The sequence below is a fragment of the Calypte anna genome, chromosome 27 (assembly GCF_003957555.1).
Source record: "Calypte anna isolate BGI_N300 chromosome 27, bCalAnn1_v1.p, whole genome shotgun sequence".
Lineage (NCBI taxonomy): Eukaryota > Metazoa > Chordata > Aves > Apodiformes > Trochilidae > Calypte > Calypte anna.
The window spans coordinates 4,657,230-4,675,336 of NC_044272.1; the positions used below are offsets into that span (position 1 = coordinate 4,657,230).

Here is an 18,107-nt window from a genome sequence, read left to right on the forward strand (position 1 = left end):
TGGAAGCACTGAGAATTACTACAGGTTCTAAACTGTAGGGTAGAAAAAAAGGCTGTGTCATACCAAGGGAAGAGGGCTGTTTGATCAGATGGCCTCCCACAGCTCCTCATCCTCAGAGGCTGGCAAGAGACCAGTCAGAAGAGGTTTGCTTTGGTTTGAGGGGCTGAGGTACAGAAGAAGCTGAGGCAGCTTGGACATGGTCTGTGGGGCTGTAGAACCAAGTGTTCCCTTTCCTAGTCAGGTAGAGATGGCAAGAGGGAACATCCACTGCATGAGGAGACAGGAGTGACAGAAACACAGCAGGGAAAAGTACAACCAGGAGAGGGAAGAAGGAAGCTCCATAAACTGAACTTACCACACCAGTTCCAGAACCTCACACTGAAGTTCAGATCTCCCAGTGATCTTCTGGACACAGAACCAACACCACTCAGTTTACTTTTAATGCATTTTCCACCCCCCCCCTTCCCCTCCCTTCCTTGCTCACATCAGTGGGCAAAATAAATAAAATTAAAAACTAAATCGATCAGTTCTGATGTTCCTGCTTTGCTCAACAGAGAGCTCAGCAAAAACTGCCAACAAGGTAAGAGCAGTGCTCTTCCTGTGCTGTGCCTATACCAGAAATTTAACTCTAATTTAATTATAAATGAGGCTCTCCAAACAATACTAACAGATTTTGGACAAATCTAAGATTAATTCTCAAATTAGAAAACATGCCATGCAAAAAGCTCTCAGTTACACCTGTCCAAGGCAAGCTCAGGCAGAGGGCTCTGGTATGGCTGGGAGCTCAGGATGTATTTCACAGCAGTTCCACTCCTTTCTTTCCCTTGTTCCCCTCCATTAACTTTTTGTTCTCCCGATTAGTAAAAGCAGGCAAAATAAAATGACCCTGTTTATTTCTGTGCAGCACCAGTTTCCTCTGCCACATAACCCATGAGCAGTCACAGCCTGCTGAAGGATATAAAAATCAAATACCTTTGCCCTAGGCAGCAGCTAAGGAATGGATTGAAGTGGAAGGCACTGAGAGCACACACTCAGTAGGACAGGTTTGAAAACTCCACAGTGTCAGCCCAGCAGACCAGTAAGCTGGACTGCCTAAGCTGCTTGGAAACAAAACTTATCCCTGACATTCTGCCAATTAAAAAGCATCAAACCCCCACGCCATCAGTGCTGGGCTTGCTGGAAGCAGCAGGGTGTGAAGGCTCTTTGAATCCTTTGGAGCAGGAGAAAAACCCACCTATCTTCCTGGCATAAATAAAAATATCAGAGCTGAGGTTCAGAGTGGCCTCTGGCAACCCAGGAATTTCAGACCAGGCATTTTGGATTGGTGGAAGTGTTACTGGATTATACAGACCACACAAAACAAAAACATAAGAGACAGAACAGTTTGTGTTCCGTCTGGCTAATGATGCAAGCTAAGTGCAACCTACGTAGGAAGAGGAAATTATTGTACACATTTACACATATGGCTGGTAATATTTCTGCTTCAACAATGAAAAGGAGAAAGACAGCAATAAAACATTTTCTCAACATCTGCCAGTAACTGGGAGTGCCACTGGATGTCAGCAGCACAGAGACATCCACAGTTTTCATTCTGTGGAGCTCAGTCGAGTTAATCTAAGGACTAAAATTATTGTGATTACAAAAACAACACTCAAAAACGTATTTACTTATTGCAGCAGCCTGGTGTATTCACACAGCTTTCAGCAATGCTTCTACAATACTGTTAGCACAGCTGACAGCTCTGGTTCTGCATGACCCGAGGTCACTGTGGTTCCCAGGTTTGTCTCAAGGCAGACAGGGGACAGGGACAGACATCCCCACCACACCACACCACATCGCAGTCATCTTTTAATTGAAGGACTAAGCTGGTCAGTTGCCCACTCAAAAAATATCCCCTTCTGTAATGGGAAAGAGCTGGAATTTATCTGGGTAAGCCACTCAGCACATTTAACTGGCCATTTTGGAGCCTTAAGTGAGGAAGAGAAGGGCAGTAATACCTTTCCTCCTTCAATAATTCATTTCAGTGCCTCAAGCCTCCCAAACAAACTGCTGTGCTGCCCTGGCCAGGGAAAGATCAAGTGTTACAGACAGAGCAAAGCTGAATTTCTCACTGGAGCTGCCCTCAAATCCAACACCTGCAAAATACAGTCAAAACCAGGGGCTTTCCCTTCAGTTTTTCCAAGGTTTGGGTCCACCCATCAAAATGGGAAGATCTGCACCCTTTGTGTGGCTTCTAAATCCAGGCAGCACAGCAAAAACGATCCTATTAAAAAAACAAACAAACCCAAACAGCCCAAAAGCTGCTTAATCACCTCACTGCAGCCATATCCTCCAAAGCCATTTCCTGCTCCTTTGGCAATTTCAACTTTCAAACTTTCCTCATCTTTTGAAGTTCCTCCCACTCTACCATAGAGAAGACTGGGAATATTATCATCACCTTTCTCCTCCCCTCCACACCACAATCTTTATCCTTCAGGATGTCTGACCTTCTTATCCTTTCCTACCTACTTTTTTTCCATGGGGTTACACACAGTCCTGTGAGAGCATCCCACTGCCCCTGCAGCTTTCCTTGCACCTGGCTGCAGGTACAGGCAGGTCTCCCCCTTCCCCTTGTTTCTCCCATCCTCAGTTGATCCCTCTGCTCAACAATCCTTCTCCCCTTTTTTCACCCTTTTATGCCCTTCAGACTATTCTCACACCTTCTCTTTCCCAGCTGCTTTAGGTCCTTTCCTCCCAAACCCATTTCCCTCCAGTGCAATTCATTTCCACCCCTGCTTCCCTGAGAGCACGGAGTCTCCTGTAGTGAGGTACAAGGGAGGAAGAAGAGCTCCCAGCAGCTCTCTCTCCTCTAATCCACTTCTCTCCAGCATACCAGAAGCTCAGAAACCTGAAATCACCTCTGCTAAGCCCTCAGCCCTCCCCTGCTCACATCTCTGCTCAACTCACACTGTCCAAACCAATGCTCCCAACCCAGGATATCTTTCCAGTTTCTTTCCAGAAAGAAGGCTGACAACATTAAAGAGAACTCCAAATTCCTTTCACCCACTGACTCTCCTCCTTCAGCCTCAGCACTAATCCCAGGGCATTTCCCTCTCTTCCAAACAACTCAAAGATTCCTTTGACCCATCCTCTTTACCCCCAACTTTTTCTCTTCCTCTCTCCAGATGGTAACACAACCTTTTACTTCACAAGTAGATCATTAAGGAATGAGAGACCCAAGGGGTGTGTGTCTGCAGCCTCCCTCCCCCTTACCATGCCACATCCCTCCCTGCTCCATGCCACGGAACCTCAGGGCACCATCTCCCTTTGTGCTGCCTGCTCCAGCCTCTACAGACCAGACCCGGGGTCCCTTGAGAGCCAGGCTTGGGCAGAAACTTCACCTTCTCAGGCTTAGAACTCAAACTGACAGAAATTTTGTGGAAAAGGCATCCTTAACACCAACAGAAACACTCCTACAAAAGGAGCCTACATACAGATTTGACTTCACACTAACAAGAGTCTTATTTTTCACTGTAGTTTGAGACCAGTGTTTTATAGAGATGATCAAAAGCTGCAGGCAGGAATATTTTTACCTATGCTTAGCAACTGTCACAGTGCAGCTCTCACAGGGACCTGCAGACACTCAGCACAGGGAGCCCTTTCCCTTATTCCACACCAATGTTGTACCCCATGACCTCCAACTAAATACAGAGGCAAAAAAGAAAAAAGACAAAAATCTTATCTGCAAGTGATTTTGATGAAGAAGGAAAAAAAAGATGCAAAAAGCCTTCCTCCACTAACATAGTTCATCCAACTGGTTTGACAGAGCAGCAGTCAGGGGGGTACAGACATCCCACCAGTTCTGTGCAACCTTGGCCAAGATATTTGGCCCCAGACACCCTCTAATCAGCTCTTTCAGAGCTCCCCCTTCTCACACAGTCCCCTCTAACCCTAAAGCAACTTCAAACTTCTCTTCCCAGAGGACTAATTCCCCCTTTCCCTCAAAGGAAGCTTTAAGACACAAAGTAAAACATGTCCTGGCAGATATTCAGGGAGAAAAGGAGAGAGGTTACCCTACTTTAAAATCAACCCTCCCTTTTTATTTTTTTATTCTAGTCTATGGGAAGGACAATTCAAGCCTGATATGTAGCATGGATACAGTCATAATTAAAAATAGTGCCCTTTCTTAAAGTCAAGGGAAAGCAGGGTTGTGACTGGGTTATTGTTTCCGAGCATGCTCAGCAGCTTTTAAGATTTCAGCATCGGGTAATGGAGCTCTGTTTCCTCTCTGACATCACCACACATTCTCCCCGCCTGACCGAAGCAATGACACAGTAACAGGTTTTGCTGCTACAATTAATTTTCGCACAGGGGTTGCCCCACAAAGGCTCAAGAACAAGGACACTGAGGCACGTGTGAACAAGATGTGCAACAGACAACTGCAGAACTTAACCCATTTCTGGGCTATAGGCAGAGCACACAACTTGTTTGAGGTTCCCTATTACCCCCTCCCTCCCAAAACAATTAGGAGAAACGTATTTTCTAACCCAAGATCTGCCTGGCTCCTCTTCCTGAAACAGGAACTTCCAAACCTGATCAGACCATTTCAGTATTAATTACAACTCATTTCTTCATCTAAGGAAAGAAACGATGCAAACCAGCCCGTGTCTGGGGCTGCACTCAGGAGCCCTCCCCACAGCCCAGGCAGCCCAAAGGATGCACTCAGCCACACTGATATTTATTTTCTTGTGCTTTTCCAACACTTTAACAACTTGTAAAACGTGCATCCCCTAGAACATCCAGAAAGAACCACCTGAACTCATTACTACTGGACATCCTGACTCTTTTCACAATTGCACCTTGATGCTACATTAAACAGAATTAATAGCTTGCACCACTATTCAAATCCCCTCCGGATCTCTAGGTGCAAGGCAGCTGTTTGGGGGAAAAGCACAATTCCAACTTCGGGAAGGAGGAGGGCACACAACAGCCCATCAATAGCTGCTCTCGAGCTGCGTTTTATTCACACTCCTTTTGTCTTTCCTTCTAACCTCCAGACTCTGGCGGGCTGAAGTCAGAAAACAAGATGTCATTGTTTAGGCTTAATGAGTCAATGGTAATTTTCCCATTGTTTATTTAAACCCCCTTAACACAGCAGCAGCGGCTTTAACAACGTCGAAACGTTAATGCGCTCCCGGGCGGGGGGGATACAGAAGAAAAAGAAAAAGCGTTTTCCAGAAAAGGGGTCGGGGACACACGCTGGGACTGCCAGAGGTGCGGGGGTGCCCCCCGGGGTGCGGGGCTGGGGCGGGGGCAGCTCTGACGGGCCCGCCCCGCATCCCACGGGCTGCTGCCAGGCCTCGTACAACGTACAAACGCCCGGAAAAAAAAAGAACCCGAAACAAAACAACAAACCCCAGGGTGCTGCGGGGAAGAGCTCCCTCACCGGGGCAGCGAGGGAAGGAAGGAGGGGAGGTTACCCCAGCGGGACAGACCCCGCCGCAGGGACGCTCCGGCCGCCGCCGTCACGCCAGGACCGGCCGCTGCCCTCCTTCCCGGGCCGGCCCCCTCCGCCGGGTCACCTTGACAGCCGTCCCCGGCCCCCCGCCGTGCCTCCTTTGTGCCGTTACCCGCCGAGTGCCGGGGCCCGCGCACAAAGCTCCGGCGAGGGGCGGCCCGCCCCAAACCGAAGGAGCGGCGGCCGCCCCGGGGGTAAAGCGTGGGCCCCCACCCACCCGCCCGCCCGCCCCCCGTGGCGGGGCCGTTACCTGGAAGTCCCTGTCCTCGTTGAAGCGGGAGAACCTGTCCGCCATTTTGCGCCTGGCTCAGCCCGACCCGGCCCGGCCCGGCTCTGCCCCGCGCTCCGGCCGCCTCCCCTCAGCGCCACCCCCGCCGCCCCGGGGCCGCTCCGCGCCTGCGCTGGAGCCCGGGTCACGTGAGCGGCGCGGAGGGACCGCCCCGACGGCGGGCGAGGAGGCAACGGCCGAGGCGTAGGGGGCCGGGCCGGGGGCAGTGCCGGCCGCTCGGTGAAGGCTCCGCCGCGGCCCCTCCCGCCCCCGCCGCCGTTTGGCACCCAGCGGGCACCACGCACGCGCCGGGCACCGGCAACCAACGCGGGCGAGAGATGCGGCAGCACCGGGCACCGCCGCCCCCCCCCTCCCCTCACCCCGGCTCGCGGTGCGCATGCGCTGAGGCGTCAGGCGGCGAAGACCTGACCCGGGGGAGAGCGCGAGCCCCACTTCAGCCTTCCCGCCCTCCCGTTCCCAGCCAATGGGGATGCGGCCGCCTCTTGAGTGATGGCTGTGCGAGCCAATAGGAGCACGGGATCGCCACCGCCCCCTGGCGTGTGCCTCGCGTCACGCACGCCGCTGAGGGGGGCGCGTGCGCAGAGTCCCCTCAGAGGCGCTCGGGCAGGAGGAGCTGAGGGGGGGAGGACAGAGGAGGGGCGGGGGACGGACCGTGACCCGGAGCCGTGGCGTCTGGGGCTGGTGATGGTGCCTGGGACCGGCCCTGAGGCGGGTGATGGTGCCTGGGGCCACGCCTGAGGTAGGCTGTGGTGCCCAGCACAAAGCTTGAGCCAGATCACGGTGCTTGGAGCCAGCCCAGAGGTGAAGCACAGTGCCCAGGGCCAGGCAGAGCTGTCCCTATAGCCGTACGTCTGCCCCAGGCCTTCAGCCAGGCCACAGGGGCCTTTTTTCGCCCCTGAGTAGGGAAGCGTGTGCCTGGCTTGTGCCAATCCCGCCAGGTGTGTACATGGAGGCAGAGGAGCTCTGGGCCGTGCTTGGGGTCTCCATCTTGCAGCAGCCCGCAGGCCTCAGCGCAGGGTCCTGGCAGACGGGGCTCTGCTTTTCCATCCGCTGCCACAGCTGTTACCAGCTGTCGCTGAGCATGGTGCTGTGTGTCGCCGGCTACGCCATCCCTGACAGCAGGGAAACCGGATTCCATCTGTCTCTCCATTCATTCCTTTTTTTTTTTCCCTCAGCCTCGCTGACGGGCTCCCGCTTGCATGCTGCCCTCTGCCGCCCGCCCCGTGAGCAGAGAGGATTTGAGAACCGGGCCTGTCTGGAACGTGTTCAGCAGACCGAGCCCCTGTGCCTGCCGGGGAGGTGAGCGCTGCCGTGTGCCAGGCTGGGCTGCGGTGCCAGAACTCCTCGGAGCTCCCTCATGCCTCTGTCTTGATGCGAAGGATGCTGCTCTCATCCCGCTGCCTCACCTGCGAGAATCCCCTCCCGAGGAATACCCTGCATCTGGGCTCTTCTCTCTGGGGACCCGACAGCCCTGTGTGCTCAGGACTTCGTGGTTGCAGCCGGGACCTCAGGGCAGCTGTGAGAGCTCCTGCTGGGCAGGAACGGGATGGAATTTGCTCCTCCTTGCCCGAAGAAAGTCCTGATGATGCCGTGCCCAGCTGCGCTTTACTCTGCTCCTCCCAAACACCTGGGTGCCGGGGGCAGTGAGACAGCACAGGGAGCAGCCTCTCTCCTTCCGTGGATTCCTGTTGTGTTTTTGGAGGGGACTGTCCCCCCCTTGTCCTCCTGAAGTGCCAGGATGGGTCCAGACGGGCAGGGTGGAGCTGGGACCTCTGCCCGGGGAGCTCGGCCCCGCTGCAGGGAGCATGGACACGCGTGTCCTGCAGTGCCCACGGGGGCCGTGGGGACACCCTGGGCCTGATGGGCTGCGGGGCTGTGCCCACGAGAGGGAGCTCCTGCTCCACCCAGGGGGGCAGTGGGACCCACACCCACACCATGGCTCCCCCTCCCACACTGTTGGACCCTCACGTGCCGTGGGACCACCCACCTACACCCTGAGACCCCAACCCACACTGTGGGACCCCCTGATCACACCGTGAGATACCAACCCATGCCACAGTCCCCTCACCCACACAGTGAGACCCCTACCCACGTGATGTGGGCTCCCACACCATGAGACCCCCACCCGCACTGCGAGACCCCCACCTATGCTGTGGGACCCACCCACATCATGGACCACCCACCCACACTGTGAGACCCCCCCTGCTGTGAACTCCCTCCCTGAGACCCCCACCCACACCATGGGACCCCCACCCACCCTCTGGAGCTGGGTGAGATGAGCCCTGGGGCAGGGACTCCTGGCACCCCCAGGAGGGTGTCAGCCCCCGCAGCAGGACCTGGGTGTCCTGGGGGTTATGCCCCTTCCTCCTGTTCCCCCCCACACACTGGGTGCACAAAGCCGCTGCTCATTGTCACCAGTGGGTGGGGGGCACCCACCCCTGCCTGCCTGTGCTGAGGGGGATCTGGTATCCCAGGGGTGCTGACCCAGGACCGGGTGCACCCCTCGATGCAGCTGGAGCCCCCTTCCCTGCCTCAGTTTCCCATGGAGCCATCGGGGAGCTGGGGCAGGACCTGAGCCCACCTGGAGGGGCAGCCCTGGGAGGGGGCACGGTGTCCCCAAGCCAGGGGACATCTGAGGGCACACGTGTGTGAGCAGGGTGGCTGGGGGGGCAGGAGGTCCTCTGGGATGGGGACACTGGGGACAGCAGGGTCCCTGTTCTCAGGTAAAGCAACTTTGTGCACGGGCTGCAGCCCCCCCCCGCTGGCTGCAAACAGCCCCCTGCCCCCTCCCCTGCCACCCACCAGGGACCTGTGGCTGCTAGGGGACAAACCTGTCCCCCAGGCACCCCCTGTCCTGGAGGGGCTGGGCACGGTGACAGCTCAGTGTCCTTGTTGTCAGGGACAGGTCAGTGCCACCCTTGGGCACAGGGATCAGTCCGTGCCTCTGCTGGGCACAGGGACAGCTCAGTGTCCCCTTCGGGCATGGGGACAGCTCGATGTCCTCATAGGGCACAGCTCTGTACAGGGGGCTTGGTGTCCCCTTCGGGCATGGGGACAGCTTGATGTCCCCATGGAGCACAGCTCTTTGCCCTCTTTGGGCACAGGGGTGGCTCAGTGTCCCTCGTGGGCTGGGGAGGATGTGACACCGTGGGGACAGGGATGGCCTTCATGGTCCTGCTGCAGCCCCCCGAAGGGGGAGTTGTGTGGTGCTGGGGGACAGGCAGGCACCCAGGGGACCCTGAAGGCCACCCTGGTCCTGTGTCCCCACCGCCAGCCCTGACAAGGGCCAGGTATAAATAGCAGCCAGCTCTGTCACCTCCTGTCACATGCCCGGTGCTGTCAGGGTCCCCCCCTCCATCGGCCAAGACACAGCTGTTCTGGGACAGGGGGGCAGCCACAGGGACACCCTGTCCCTCCTGCCACCCCCACCACAGGGGCCACTGCTGCCACTGGCCCCCACCCCATACATGGGGGACAGAATTGGGGGTACCCAGGGGTCTGGGCCACCCCCATGGGTCACCATGTCACCACCTTGGGAACACTGACCCCAACCCAGCATGGGGCCCTGGGACAGACCCACCCACCCCACGGGGACACATTGCCAGTGCCGGGGACTTCCCTACTTGGGGACAAGAGGGACATTTCCCACCCCAAATCAGGCCAAAAAGGGAAAGTCCCGGGGGTGAGGGGGCCGCAGAGCCTCCCCCCCACCTCCTCCTGCCAAAAATTGTCGCAGCTCAACCTCCTCTAAAAATACCCCGTCCTGACAGCGACAGCTGGGGACCGGGCTGAGGGTGCCTCGGGGGCCCCTTCCCGCCTGTCCCCCTCCTCCCACACCCCATTTTGGGGACCCCCACAGCCTCCAACCCCGCCGGGCCCGGCTGTCCCTTTGTCCCCGCAGGCCGGTGCCCGGTGGCAGCTCGCCCTCCCGTGCCCGCCGTTGCCCGGTGGCCACCGTCCGGCGGGCTGTCCCGGCCAGCACGGCGCGGGGCCTCCTCGCTGTCCCCGGGCCCTCCCCGCAGCCCCTAATCCATCTCTCCCAGCAGGGAGATGCCTAAGCGCCTTTTCATCCCGGCTCCTCCCACGCGAGCTCGCCGCGCTCTCAATGCCGGGCGCTGGCAGGGGATGTGTCGGGAACAAGCCGAGGGATCCCTCCCCTGCCAGCAAAGGATCAAGGTGGGCTTAAGCCGGCAGCCCCCCGCCCACCCCGCCGGCCGCAGGGGGGACGTGTGCCCACCGGCACCGGGGGACGCTTGGGAGACAGCGGGGTGCTGGGGTTCAGCACCCCCAGGGGTTGGGGCGGGCGTGGGAGTTGGACCCCAGCTCTTCACAGCCGCTCCCGGGGTCACCCAGCACCCCCTGGGACCGTCACAGGGACCCACCAGTGCCCGGGTTGGGCCAGCACCCCGGGTGTGCCCAGTGCCAGCAAGGGTGGCCCTGGTGCTGGGGACCCCACAGCCCACCCCACAGGTACCTCAGAACTCAGTTCGCCCCTGAGCCCACCCCACGGCACCCAAGGCTCTGCTCATCCCACGGGTGCCCCAGGGTTCAGCTCACCCCCGAGCCCATCCCACAGATACCCCAGGGCTCTGCTCACCCCCCAGCCCACCTGGCCAGTGCTGCACACAGACTCCTAGAGCCATTGCAGACCAGTTCAGACCAGTAAAAACCAGGGCTGAGAAGAGCAGGCACTAGTTCCTGCCCTCCCTTACCCCCAGGACAGCGTGTGTGCAGCAAAGCTGGGCACTAGTGTGTGCACACACACGCACACACCCCCAACACTGCCACCTCCCTGCACCCCGTGGTCCCACTCCCACCCTCCCAGCTCATCCCTCCTGCCCAGCTCTGAGTGTGATGTGCACACATGTGTGTGAGTGTGCACACGTGTGCCCACTCAGGCAGAGGGGTGCGGGAGGGTCCCACGGTGCCCGTGCCAGGGGCCCCGCATCCATGGCTGTTCCCGTGGTGACAGAGCCCCGTCCTCTGCTGGCACCTTGAGCCTGCCGCCAGCCAGGGCTTTTGTGGCTGGTTTTAATTAGAGGCTCTTAAGTGTGAAACAAAGGCGAGGGCAGGGGCCAGGGGGGCCCTTCCCTTCCTCTGAGCTCCTGGGGGAACCCTGGGGGTCCCCATCCTGCCTGGCATCACCCAACACAGCTGCTCTGCCCCTCGACTTCTGCTTCTCCCTTCTCCTTTCCCATGCCCAAGGGATGGGGGTGGTGGGAGCTGATGTGAGACACCCCCCACAAATACTGCCCTCCGGAGCAGCGCTGGCCCCACCTCCTGAGAGTGGGACAGTGTGGGGACAGTGCCAGCCCCAGGGCACCCTCGGGTGGCCACGGAGCTCCTGTCCCATGGGGGAGTGTCTGAGAGGGGGCAGAGCTGCCCGGGGCTGGGCTGGGGGTGCCAGGCACCCCTAGGGGTGCTGCTGGAGGTCCATAGCTGGGAGCCCCATTCCTGCCCCTCCTGGGTGCAGCGGGGACCCCACAAGCATCCTGGCACCCTGCAGTGCTGGAAGAGTCCCAGGAGAGGGGGGGAACTGTACCCTGCTCCAACAGGAACACCAGGGCTGGCCCCACTAGAGGTGGTGGCACCCGGGGGGCTGGCAGCACCAGGTGCCCACCAGCATCATCCAGTGCTGTACTGGGATGAAGTGAGAACAGAGCTGTGGGGAGATGGGGACTCCTCTGTCCCCCCCATCCCTGAGCAACTCCTGGGGGCTCTGAGGGGGATCCCTGTGGGAAGGTGCCCCTGCCCCATACACCCAGGTACATCCAGCCTGCCCTACTGGCAGCACCCAACCTCTCCCACTGGGTGCCAGGGTGGGTCCCTGTCTTCATCCCTGTCTGAGACACCAACTTCAGTTCACCAGCAGGGAAGCTTCTGGGGAGGGGTAGGACCCTCTCCTACTCAGCACACCCCCGGGACACAGGCTGGGAGCCTGGTGGATGAAGGGGACCAAAGGGATTCCCCAGACACCCTGCATGTCCCCTCCAAGGGACACCCCTGAGGCAAGCAGGACCCCCCAGCTGCCTCCCTGCAGTGTCCTCTGACTCTTCCAGTCACCCGGGGGTCCCTCCAGGGCTGGGTGCTCCAGGTTCCCCCTCCCCACGAAGGCTCAGCAACCCACTACTGGTGGGGCCGTGTCCCTGTGTGTCCCTGGTGTCCAGGATCCCACTTTGAGCCACCCAGCACCCCACAACACCCAGAAGGACCTGGGGAAACAGTCAAAAATCCAAAGGTTTTAGGCAAGCCAAGCTCCATGTGGCTGCACAGACACCCCCACACCCCCCCTGTCCCCATCCCCGGCAGGGCCAGGGCAAAGGCCACCACGGCCGGGGACAACAAAGAGGGTGACACAAGCCAGACCCCACACCCTAGGTCTGACGGGTGCCACAGCCAGAGGAGTCACCCCCCTCACACCGAGGGGAACAGGCAGGAGCCAGGATCCAGCCTGGCCCCCAGCCCCACACCCAGCCCCCCACCAGGGCCAGGGGTCCCCCTGAGCTCGGTACTGTCCCCATCGCCAGCACCACAGGTGCCCCAGCCAGGGGACAAGCAGGCAGCTGGCCACGGGCACCATCACGGGGCACCACCCCCCCGGCCCCCATCTGTGCCCACAGGGACCCCATGGCCAGCACAGAGCCCCCCGCACCCCGCAAGCCACCGCGGTGACAACGCAGACGTCAGGGCCAGCAAGGGAAGAGGGGAGGGGGACATCGTGTGTCATGTGTGTGTGTCTGTGTCCCCCCAGCTTTGATTTCTGGAGCCCCCCCGGCCCTTCCCCCTCGGCCGGGAGCCGCAATGGTTTCAATTACGCTCTGAAAGGCGGTTGGGGCCCCTCTTTTCACGGCGGCCCGGCCTGCTCCTGCTCACAACAAAAGCTTGAGTTACAGGAAAGGGAGAGAGGGAGGAGGAGGAGGAGAAGGAGGAGGGAGAACGGCGGAGGGGAAGGAGCAGCCGGCACAACCCCCCCCCCATGAAGGAGCAGGACGGGGGTTGTGGGCTGCTCACCGGGACCCCTCCTGCCCCCGGCTGCCCCTTCCTTGGGATGCTGCTTTGTGAAAAGCAGTCCCTCCCCTATCCCCCTGCCAAAATTTGGGGTGATTACCCACAGTTTCCGTCCCTGATGAAGGTTTCTGGTGTGTCCCAGTCCCCTCCCAGTGTGTCCCAGATTCCCCAGGCGTGTTCCAGATCCCTCCAGTATGTCCCGGTACCCTCCCTAGGGTGTCCTAGTCCACCCCAGTGTTCTGGATCCCCCAGTGTATCCCGTTCCCCACACCACCCCCAGCATGTTCTGTGTCCTCGTACCCACTTGATGTGTCCCAGAGTCCTGGATCCCCCAGTGTGTCCCAATCTCCCCCCCCCAGCACGTCCCAGTCACCCTCAGCATGTTCCAGTCCCCCCAGTGTGTCTTAGTTCCCTCTCAGTGTGTCCCAGATCCTCTTGGCGTGTCCCAGATTCCCCTGGCATGTCCCTGTCTCCCCCCCTGATGTGTCCCAGTCTCCCCCCAGGATGTCCTGACTCCCTCTGGTGTGTCCCAGCCCCCCAGCTCCCTCCTGCTGTCCCTTTTGGGGACAGTGGTGCCCTTCCCCTCAACTGGGGTGGGAGGTGTGGGGCGACAGGGAGGTGCAGGGTGTGGGATGTCCCCTGCTCCCCTCAGTTGGTTTGGGGACATCGGGAACACCTTAGGGGGGAGGGTGGCTTGGGATGCCCGTGGCTGCCGGGGGCCTAATCCTGCCCCGTGCACGCTGAAGGAGACCTTGGGACAGTGGGGGACCCACTGAGGCATGCTGGGGGTCCTAGGATGGGGGGAGATGAGGGGAGCAACCCTTTGGCTGCAGGGACATGAGGGGACAGGGGACATGGGGGCTGAGGGGACATTAGGGGGTGCAAGGGACACAGGGTGGACAGCGGACAAAGGGGCTTTAGGGGATAAGGTGGCATAGGGGACGTGGCGGGGGCGTGGAGGGGACACCAGAGGGTGCGGGGGAGGCGCAGGGGAAATCCAAGGGTGGGGGAAACACAAGGGGGGCCGCGGGGAACACGAGGGGCACAGGGGACACCAGAGGGTGTGGGGGACACGGGGGGACGACGACGACACAGGGGACACCAGAGGTGCGGGGTACACCGGGGGGGGGCACTTTTCCCCGTGGCCCCGTCCCGACCCACGCCGCGGGGGGAGTTTTCACGGCGCGGAAAAAGTTTAGGGCGGGGGTCCGGTGACCCCCGGGGGGGGAACGGGGGGGCGGGGCGACCTCCCCGTTTGAATGTGATTGGCGGAGCGGGGCCGGGGCGGGGCCGGGGGGGCGGGGCGCGGGGGGGCCTCTCCCCCCGGCGGGGACGCGGCGCTGCCCCGCACAAAGGCTGCGGGAGCGTCCGGTGCGGCCGCTGCCCTGCCCGGCACCCCGGGACCCCCCCTCCCGTCCAACCCCCTCCCCCCGGACCCGCCACCTCCCGCTCGGTGCTCCGGGACCGCGGGTCGGGGCAGCGGGAGCAGCGAGTGAGCCACGTCCCGGTACCGGGAGCGTCTGGTCCGGACAGCGAGAGCGCCACGTCCCCGGCACCAGGACCCGACCCGCGGGACACCGGGACAGCGGGAGGCGTCTAGTCGGACACCGGGCACGGCACATTGATCGCCGAGAGCCAACTGGGCAGCACCGGGGACGGAAGATCCAAGCACCGGGAGCCGTCCAGGCAGCACCGGGGCACGCACGGTCCGGCCGCCGGGAGCCGTCCAGGCGGGACCCGAGCCCGTCCACTCATCGGGAGGCCTTCCGGGCGACACCGGGCACGGCAGTTCCGAGCACCGAGAGCCATCCAGGCAGCACGGGGACGGCAGATCCGGCCAGGAGGAGCGGCTGACCGGCCGGGCACCGGGGGCACCATGGGCCCCCCCAAGCGTGCTGCCCGCCCCTGGCCTGGCTGCTGGTGGGGCTGAGCGTGCCGGCGCCCATGCCGGAGCCAGCTGCACGGCGAGAAGGGCATCTCCATCCCCGACCACGGCTTCTGCCAACCCATCTCCATCCCCCTCTGCACAGACATCGCCTACAACCAGACCATCATGCCCAACCTGCTGGGTCACACCAACCAGGAGGACGCGGGCTTGGAGGTCCACCAGTTCTACCCCCTGGTCAAGGTCCAGTGCTCGCTGGAGCTCAAGTTCTTCCTCTGCTCCATGTACGCCCCGGTGTGCACGGTGCTGGAGCAGGCCATCCCGCCCTGCCGCTCCATCTGCGAGCGGGCACGCCAGGGCTGCGAGGCCCTGATGAACAAATTCGGCTTCCAGTGGCCGGAGCGGTTGCGTTGCGAGAACTTTCCCCGGCACGGCGCCGAGCAGATCTGCGTGGGGCAGAACCACTCGGAAGACGGGGGCTCGCCTGCCCTGCTCACCAGTGCCACGCCGCTGGCCGGCCAGGGCACGCCGGGTGCCCCTCGCTACGCCACCCTCGACCACCCCTTTCACTGCCCGCGGGCGCTGAAGGTGCCCAGCTACCTCAACTACAAGTTCTTGGGGGAGAAGGACTGCGCGGCGCCCTGCGAGCCCACCCGTCCCGACGGCCACATGTTCTTCAACGAGGATGAGATCCGTTTCGCCCGGATTTGGATCCTCATCTGGTCCGTCCTGTGCTGCGCCTCCACCTTCTTCACCGTCACCACCTACCTGGTGGACATGCAGCGTTTCCGCTACCCCGAGCGCCCCATCATCTTCCTCTCGGGGTGCTACACCATGGTGTCCGTGGCCTACATCGCCGGCTTCGTGCTGGAGGAGCGGGTGGTCTGCAACGAGCGTTTCCAGGAGGACGGCTACCGCACCGTGGTGCAGGGCACCAAGAAGGAGGGCTGCACCATCCTCTTCATGATGCTGTACTTCTTCAGCATGGCCAGCTCGATCTGGTGGGTCATCCTCTCCCTCACCTGGTTCCTGGCTGCCGGGATGAAGTGGGGCCACGAAGCCATCGAGGCCAACTCCCAGTACTTCCACTTGGCTGCCTGGGCCGTGCCGGCCGTCAAGACCATCACCATCCTGGCCATGGGGCAGATCGACGGGGACCTGCTGAGCGGCGTCTGCTTCGTGGGCCTCAACAACATCGACCCTCTCCGGGGCTTCGTGTTGGCCCCGCTCTTTGTCTACCTCTTCATCGGGACCTCCTTCCTCCTGGCCGGCTTCGTCTCCCTCTTCCGCATCCGCACCATCATGAAACACGGCGGGACCAAAACGGAGAAGCTGGAGAGGTTGATGGTTCGGATCGGGGTCTTCAGCGTCCTCTACACCGTCCCGGCCACCATCGTCATCGCCTGCTACTTCTACGAGCAGGCGTTCCGCGAGCACTGGGAGCGCAGCTGGATCAGCCAGAACTGCAAGAGCTTGGCCATCCCCTGCCCCCTCCACTTCACCCCCCGCATGACCCCCGACTTCACCGTCTACATGATCAAGTATCTCATGACTCTCATCGTGGGCATCACCTCCGGATTTTGGATATGGTCGGGGAAAACCCTCCACTCCTGGAGGAAGTTCTACACGCGACTCACCAACAGCAAGCAGGGCGAGACCACGGTGTGACCCTCCCCACCCCCCCAGCCTGCCCGCCGTCGCCCTTCAGCTTGGTTATTTTGGGGGGGGGGTTGGTTTATTATATATTTTTTATTTTTAGATTTATTAACGTCTAAGGGGTGTCTCTCTTTTTTCTCTTTGATTTTTTTTTTTTTTTTTTGTAATTAAACCTGTAAATAGCATTTGTAAATTTAATTATATATTCCTATTTAAAGCATGGAAAAAGAGGGGAGGGGAGGAGAAAAGGTAAAAAAGATAAAAAAAAAAAAGAGAAAAAAAAAGAGAGAAAGAAGAAGGAAAAACGGAGAGGAAAAAAAGGAGAAAATAGAAGGAAAATAAGAAAAATGAGGGGGCAAAGAGGAAAAGGAGAAAAGGAGGGGGGAAAGGAGGAAAGTAAAAAAATAAAAAGAAATGGGAGAAACAAGTAGGAAGAAAAAGGAGAGGGGAGAAAAAAGCAGAAAAGGAGGGGAAAAAGAAGAAAAAGAGGAAAAAAAGGAAGGGGGAAAGGGAGAGAAAAGGAGGGAGAAGGACGAGGAAGAAAAAAAAGTGGTGCGGGAGAGGAGAGGAAAAAAGCAGGGGGGAACGAAGAAAGAAAAAACAAAAAGAAGAGGGGGGAAAGAAAAAAGAAAAAAAAAAAAAAAGAAAAAAAAAGAAGAGGAAAAAGAGGAGAAAAAGGGCAAACCCCGCCGCGGCTGGAGCCGGTTCTCGCCCGCCCTCCCCCGCTCGGGTTCCCCCTCCCCGCCGCCTGCTTGGCCGAGGGGCCCCGGGACCGACCCCGCTCCCTGCCCGCTCTCCCCGGGCAGCGGCTGCTCCGCCGGCCCCTGGAGAAAAGGAGGGGAAAAAAAAACAAACCCAAGAAAAGTCCCATTTTTCTCCCTGTCTTTTTGGAAACTCCCCCAGAAAGTTGATTTTTTTTTTTTTTTACCAACTCCCCTTCGCTCGCTCCCAAAAGCTGCTGGGGGGGCTGTGTGTCTGTGGGTCCCCCCCATGGTCCACCCCGTGCTGGGGGTTCTGCCTCTCCCTCCTTCCCCCTCTGGCTTGGCCACAGATTTTTCCTCCCGAATTATTTTTTAAACAGCCCTTTGCAAACACAAACCAGTGAAACAAAACGCCCACTTATTCCTGAGGGCTTTCCCCCCCCCCCCCCCCAAAATAAATCAATAATTCAATTAGGGGGTGGGGGTGTCCCATAGGTGCTGCCGGGGCCCCCCCTCTCTTCCATTCCTCCCGTGGGGACGAGCCCGCATCTCCCTCCAGCTGGAACAAAGCGCTTTGCAAGGGGCAAAATAAGATCTATTTAACCAGCAAAAATAGGATTTTTCCATTTGGGGAGGGAGGGAGGACTCTCGTGTGCACCCCCTGGAGGAAGTAACTCCTGTTTTCTATAGGATTTGGGGTTTGGGTTGGTTTTTTTTTTGGCTGTGAGTGGAGGCTCCCCCTCTCTCCCCGATCCCAAATCTCTGGAGAGCAGCGGGTCCGGGCTGCGGTTTGGTTTGTCGGGATTTGGGCAGGAGGGGGGTGGGGGTGGGCAGGAGGAGGCTGGCTTGGATCAGCTGAATTTCATTGGAATGACTAAAACAAAAAGTCTGCCCAAAATGCAGAGAAACCTGGCCGGGGGGGTGCTGACCCCACACGCACCCCAAATCCATCCCCAGAAAGCCCTGAAGCATCTCAGCTCCATCTTCTGGGGGGATTTTTTAGCTCCTCTGAGCACAAAGAGGGGTTGAGGGGGGGATTGAGCCATTCCCCTTTCCCCAGCAAAACCCTGC

At 59.4% G+C, this 18,107-nt stretch overlaps 2 protein-coding genes across 2 annotated transcripts in view; one reads left to right on the plus strand and one right to left on the minus strand.

Annotated features, from left to right (window-relative positions):
• GPATCH8 (G-patch domain containing 8) overlaps positions 1–5,854 on the minus strand; it is a 57,455-nt gene extending 51,601 nt beyond the window's left edge. The window contains exon 1 of the mRNA XM_030465750.1: positions 5,748–5,854. Within this exon, the coding sequence (XP_030321610.1) occupies positions 5,748–5,792 (45 nt within the window). The 5' untranslated portion in view covers positions 5,793–5,854. The remainder of the gene's footprint in view (positions 1–5,747) is intronic.
• A 421-nt stretch (positions 5,855–6,275) lies between these two features.
• Positions 6,276–16,561, plus strand: FZD2 (frizzled class receptor 2). Its single transcript, XM_030465743.1, is given in 5 exon segments — positions 6,276–6,498; positions 6,962–7,085; positions 14,354–14,574; positions 14,686–14,735; positions 14,737–16,561. Coding segments are annotated over 5 exon segments (2,229 nt in total). The 3' UTR covers positions 16,348–16,561.
• The last annotated feature ends 1,546 nt before the right edge of the window (positions 16,562–18,107 follow it).